Here is a 6,876-nt window from a genome sequence, read left to right as displayed (position 1 = left end):
AAGCTTTTAAGACCCCAGACGCTATATCTTTTGATAGCCGGGCACCATCAGCTTTCTTCATGTGGTAAATTTTTTGCCATCCTTTGACTCTCTTTTTTTTTTTTTGTCTATTTTTGTCTGAGTCTGAGATGTGCCTAAACTAATTTTTAAGATAACTGGCAGTTTCCATCTTGTTATCTGGGAGCCTGAGCTACCATGAAAGATGTCTAACTACCCTGGAAAGACCATCTGGCAAGGATTTGGAACCTAAAATGGAGGAGGAGAGGGTCTTAGCTGAGTGGGTCCACCTGAGCCCTGCCAAGATAAAGGCATGGGAATGAAATCATCTTAGGCCATTCAGATAAGCATAATAGCCATTAGATTATCACCTAGGGTGCCCACACAAAAGCACATGATTACAGAAATCACATTAACTATGCCTTGACTCAATTTCTGATACAAATATAATCGAATATAATACATTAATCTGTTGCTTTAACATTACAGTTTGGGAATGATTTGTGTGTGTGTAGAAAATAAAGGTAGTTAGTAAAAGTATAAATATATTTAACCTAACTTGAGATTGATTACCCAAATATACACACAATTTTGATTATTTATGTACAGAAGCCTGGACATAAAGAATTTAGGTATTTAAAGTTAAATAGAACTCATTTTGACACATTATCATACCATCCAAATTTCCTTCTGGTTTCAATGTTATCTGTGGAGATGCCTCGCTAAACTTTGGACTTTTCATTTCAACATAAGGATAATCAACAGTAGCTGAGGGGTTTATTTCACATGAAATGCATTTTACTTCTTCTCCAATGATTACAGGTTTGTACTTTTCCCCTTCAGGAGAAATCTCTGTAAAACAAAAATGAAAAATTATGTTAGTTTCTAAAAATGACTTGAACTTTTCCTATGATAGCATTTAAAGCAGTGGTTCTCAACTTGTGGGTCGGTACCCCTTTGAGGGTTGAGCGACCTTTTCATAGGGGTCACCCGATTCATAACAGTAGCAAAACTACAGTTATGAAGTAGCAATGAAAATAATGTTATGGTTGGGGGGTCACCACAACATGAGAAACTGTATTAAAGGGTTACAGCATTAGGAAGGTTGAAAACCACTGATTTAAAGGAAATGATAGCATTTAAAGAAAACTGAAGAGACAACCTATAGATTAGGAGGAAAATTTGGAGAACTATATAGTAATTAATAAAGGTTTAATATCCACTACAACCTAACAACAACAACAAAATAAAAAAAGTAATTAAATAAATATTTCACCAAAGAATGTATAGAAATGGCCACTGGGCACACGAAAAATTACTCAACATCATTAAAACAAGAAAAAACAAACCATTTGTTGAATTGATTCTGACTTGTGTAAATACTATGTATTTTAGAGTAGAATTGTGCTCTGTATGATTTTCAATTATTTTGATCTTTTGAAAACAGATCAGATTTTGTTTTTCTTTTTCTGAGACATCTCTGGGGTTTCAAGATGCTAATATTTAGGTTAGTAGCCTACTACTTAACTATTTGTGCCACATAAGGAATTATCACTAGTCATTAAAATCAAATCCACTACCATTAGTCCATTCTGATTGATAGTGATCCTCTACAGAGTTCCCAAGACTGTACAGTTTTATAGGAGCAGAGAGGCTCATCTTTCTCCTGAGAAGCAGCTAGTACGCTTGAACTGCTAACCTTGCAGAGAGCAGACCACTGCCTAATCCACAAGCACCAGGGCCCTCACTAGTCATTACAGAGATTCAAATCAAACCCCTCCACACTAGAATGGCTATTGTAAAAAATGAAAAATAACAGATGTGCAGAAATTGGAACCTTGTCCAATGGTGGTGGGATCACAAAATGGCACAGCCATTGTGGAAAAGTTTGGCAACAACTCCATAAAAAGTTAGGTAGAACCAGCCTATGACCCAGCAATTCCAGACCTAGGGATGAAGCCAAAAGAATTAAAAGAACACAAACAGAATCATGTGCACATCAATGTTCAGTTTAGTGCTATTCACAATAACCACTAAGTGTAAATAACCTATATGCCCATTGACGGGCTAATCAATAAGCAAAACGCAATACATTTTAAAAAATGGAATATTAGTCATAAAGAGAAAGGAAGTTCTGACATGTAGGTACAACCTAGACAAATCTTAAAGCATTGTACTTATTAAAATAAATTAGTTGCAAAGTATAAATAGAATTCTACTTAATGAAACAGGTAAATGCATAGAGACCAAAGCGTATTAGTGTTACTAAGAATTAGAGGTGAGAGGGTGCCTAGGTAGCTCTGTTGGAGGTCACTTTTACAGCTACTGTGTCAATCCATCTTTTTTGATGACCTTCTACTTTATTAAACATGGGGTATTTTTCCTGGGACCGGTCTCTCCAGATTACATGTCTGAAGTACAACAGGAGATAAAATCTTGCCATCCAGGTTTCTAAGAAACATTCTGTCTGTACTTTTTCCAAAACAGACTTGTTTGTTCTTTTGGAAGTCCATGGTATTCTGTGCCAGCACCATAATTCAAATGCCTTTCTTTGTGGCCTTCCTTCCTAACTTTCAGAAATGTATGAGGGGTTGGAAAATACTATGGCAGGGGCCACACACACCCTACTCCTCAACACTTTAAAGAGGTCTGCGCAGCATATTTGTCAAGTGCAATACATTGTTTGTTTTGATTGCTATTTCCATGTGCATTAATTGTGGATATAAGGTGAAATTTTTTGCTTTTCTCTGTTTATCATAATGCTGTCTTTTGATCCAAGATTTCTGTTTTCTACATTGAATGAAGTGTAATCCCTAGTGAAGGATGTATTTTATTTTCTATCTTCATCAGTAAGTGCTTCAAGTCCTCCTCACTTTCATCAAGCGAGGTTGTGTCATCTGTATATCCCAGGTTGCTAATAAGCCTTGTTCCAATCCTGATGCCTCATTCTTCGTCATATAGTCTAACTCTCTGATTACTTGCTCAGGCTACAGATTGAACAAACGTGGTGAGAGGATACAACCCTTACATACACCATTCCTGATTTTAAACCATGTAGTATTCCCTTGTTCTGTTTGCACAACTGCCTCCTGCTCCATGTACAAGTTCTGAATGAGCACAATGAAGTGTTCTGGAATTCCCATTCTTCTCATAGTTATGCATAGCTTATTATGATCCACCCAATTGAATACCTTTGCTTAGCCAATAAAACAAGTAAACATCGTCCTTGTAGTCTCTGTTTTGAAACAAGATCCATCTGACATCAGCAATGAGATATCTTATTCTATGTCCTCTTCTGAACACAGCCTGAGCTTTGGCAGCTCCCTGTCAATGTATTGCTGCAACTATTGTAGATGATTTTCAACAAAACTGTACTTGCCTGCAATCAATGATATTGTTTTATATTTTGAGCATTCCATTGTGTCATCAATGGAATGGGCACAAATATGGGTTTCTTCCAGTCAGTTGGCCAAGTAGCTGTCTTCCAAATTTCTTGGTAAGTGCTTCTAGTGCTTCATTGGCTTACTGAAACCTTTCCATTGGTATTCCATCAATTCCTGGAGCCTTTGGGCTATGCATTCAGTGCCACATAAACTTCTACCTTCAGCACCATTGGTTTCTTGCACATATGCTACCTCCTAAACTGGACTGTCAGCTAGTTCTTTCTGGCACAGTAACTTTCCATCTTCTCTTGATGCTTCCTGCATCGTGCAATATTTTGCCCATAGAATCTTTCAAGATCGCAACTCGAGGCTTGAATTTTTTCTTGAGTTCTTTCAGTTTCAGCTATGCTGAGTGCGCTCTTCCCTTTTGGTTTTCTCATTTTAGGTCTTTGCACATTTCATTATAATATTTGGCTTTGTCTTCTCCAGCTGCCCTTTGAAATTTTCTATTCAACTCTTTGACTTAATCCTTCATTCCATTTGCTTTAGCTATGCTATGATTAAGAGCAAGTTTGAGTCTCTTGTGACATCCACTTTGATCTTTTCTTTCTTTCCTAACTATGATAAACTATGGGTAACCTTGAGAATGGGAATTCCAGACATTGCATTGTGCTCATGAGGAACCTGTACATGTACTCATTGTTATAAGCTCCCCATTGCCTGCCCCGTTCCCCACTCTCCAACCTCCCCTGTCATTCCTCACAAGAAGCCATCAATGCATTCACCTTCTCTAAAGTTTTACCTATGCTGGATTTCATATAGAGAAAAACATACCACCACCACCACCACCTCACCCCACTACCCAAAAAACCACTTCACTCTGCATGATAGCAAAGCTATTCACCTCCCTGGTCAAAGGGAATTCACTGGAGGTGTAATCCCTTTGTGGGCTTGGATTTTGGCAATGGATTTGGGATACCACGGTCATCTATAGCCTGAAAACCACTGGCTCTCACTTCTTTCCATTATATCTGAAGCTGAGGGATTGCTGGATCATATGGAATTTTTATTTCCGGTTGTTTGCGGTAGAACCATATTGCTTTCCACAAGGATTGTGCATATACTTCCATTTCTTCCATTTGAGTTAGCTACTCCATGTTCTAAAGCAAGTTTCAGTTTTTCTTTTGACAGCTATTTTGGTCTTTTCTTTATTTCCTGTCTTTTTAATGGTCCTTTGCTTTATTCATGCATGATGTTCTTGATGTTACCTTACAACTCATCAAGTCTTCTGTCATTAGTGTTCAATGAGACAAATCTTGAATTGTTCTCTAAATTCAGGTGGGATCTATATACTCAAGCTTGTATTTAGGCTTCTGTGGTCTTGTTTTACTTTTCTTCAACTTCAACTTACACACAAGCAATTGTCAGCCCTGGCCTTATTTTGGCTGACTATATTAAACTTTTCCATCATTTCTTCCCCCAGATGAAGTCAATTTGATTCCATTATATTCCATATGATGAAATCTATTAATATAGTCACCATTTATGTTGTGTGTGTGTGTTTTTTAAAGTATTTGTATCTGTAGTGAAGAATTCATTGGTCTTACAAAATTCTCTATATGTCCAGTCTCATTTCTATTGCCAAGGTCATATTTTCCAATTAGTGATTCTAAAATGAATCTTGAAATGTTATTTTTAATGATTAATATAATGCCATTCGTCTTGAACTTGTCATTCCAGGAATAGCAGATGATATGACTGCCTATCTCAAAATGGCTAATACCAGTTCATTTTAGCAACACGCCTAGGTTATCAATCTTTATGCATTTGTGATGATTTAAAAATTTGTGATGATTAAAAAATTTCATTTGTGATGATTAAAAAATTTTCCTAGATTCAACTTTGTACATTCCATGTTCCAATTAATAATAGATGCGTGTAGCTGTGCCTTCTTATTTTGGGTCATGCTACAGAAACAAGTGGAAGTTCTGAACAGTTTATTCCATCTGCGTCATTCAGGCTGACTCTTCTTTGAGGAACCAGCTTTCCCAGTCATATTTTGATTGCCTTCCAGGCTGAGGACCGCATCTTCTGGCATTACCCATGACAATGTTCAGCTGCTATTTCTATGGTTTCTTGTGGCTATTTCCTCAGAAGTGGCCTAGCCAGTCCTTTTTCTTCCATTTGATTTACTTACTCCATGTTTCAAAGCAAGTTTCAGTTTTTTTTCTGACAGTGACTTTGGTCTTTTCTTTATTTTCTGTCTTTTAAGTGACAGTTCATATTCTTCAAGCTCTGCTGAAACCTATTCACCATGGGTGACCTTTCTTGTTTTTGCACACAAGTCACCGTAGTATGACAAACTGACCAAGGAGTGGGAATAATAAAAGTCTACTGCCATTGAGTGGATGCATAGTGAACCTCTAAGAGTATGGTTGTTTCTTTGAGTTTCTCATACTCTAAGAAGTCTTCCTTATCTATCCAAGAACTTAATTACTTAAACATCTCTGCCCTGCCTTTTAACTTATATTTTCATTCTTACCCTTTTCATATATTATTACTATTATTATTTGGTTTTATTTTTATCTATCCTGTAAGACAGTGGTTCTCATTCTTTGGGGGTCAAACAAACCTTCCACAGGGGTCACCTATGACCATAGGAAAACTCATATTTTCAATGGTCTTAGGAACTGAGACACCACTCCTCTATCCGTCTACAGGCGGGTCCACCCACATGTAGATATGCCCACATACAAGTACCTGGCATGATGACATTATCGTGCCAACCCCATCACATACACCCCATATAAATACAGGTGGTATGTGACAGGGTTTGCACCATAATGTACTTATGCAGACCAGTCACAGGTGTAGAGAGCAGCTACTGTGTAGAGAGCAGCCACTCTGTAGAAAGCAGCTGCTGTGTTGAAAGTAGTATTGGAGGTAAAATGACACTTTACAAATTAAATACTGGGTAAATGTAAAATTATGTACTGTAAAATCCTCAACTACTGCAAAAAAAAATATCTGTAGCGTGGGAACTTAATCTGGATTCTGATCGGTCTTTTTATAGTCAGCTGTGGTTGATGTGAATCCTGCCCCCTGGTGATAGTAACAGGTATGAAAAAAAAGTGAATGATAAATCATAAGAAACTTTAATTAACTGTATTGACTGAACTATGCCATGTATCATCTTTTGTATCATTAAAGCTATTTTTAAATTATTTTCATTAGAAAACCATCCCATGACAATGGATCGTGTAGAGAAGAAGGTTCATAAAAGAAAACATACCGAGGATTTTGTATAGTATGGTTTTACCTCAATAACTACAGCAGGAAATTGAGAAACTGCAATGTGTTATCTGTAGTGAAGTTCTACCAGCTGAATCTATGAAGCCGAACAAACTAAAATGCCATTTTGCTAGCAAGCATCCGACCTTTGCTGGCAAGGATACCAACTATTTTAGAAGCAAAGCTGATGGACTCAAGAAAGCCA

At 37.2% G+C, this 6,876-nt stretch overlaps 1 protein-coding gene across 1 annotated transcript in view; it reads right to left on the bottom strand.

Moving 5' to 3' along the window:
* NEK1 (NIMA related kinase 1) overlaps positions 1-6,876 on the bottom strand; it is a 214,313-nt gene that overhangs the window by 36,320 nt on the left and 171,117 nt on the right. Inside the window, exon 24 of the mRNA XM_045286060.1 lies at positions 673-849. Coding sequence (XP_045141995.1) covers positions 673-849 — 177 coding nt within the window. The remainder of the gene's footprint in view (positions 1-672; positions 850-6,876) is intronic.

Source organism: Echinops telfairi, unplaced genomic scaffold (genome assembly GCF_000313985.2).
Source record: "Echinops telfairi isolate 266 unplaced genomic scaffold, ASM31398v2 ScPeMD7_5;HRSCAF=22, whole genome shotgun sequence".
Taxonomy (NCBI): Eukaryota; Metazoa; Chordata; class Mammalia; order Afrosoricida; family Tenrecidae; genus Echinops; species Echinops telfairi.
This window is presented reverse-complemented; position numbering and strand designations above follow the sequence as displayed.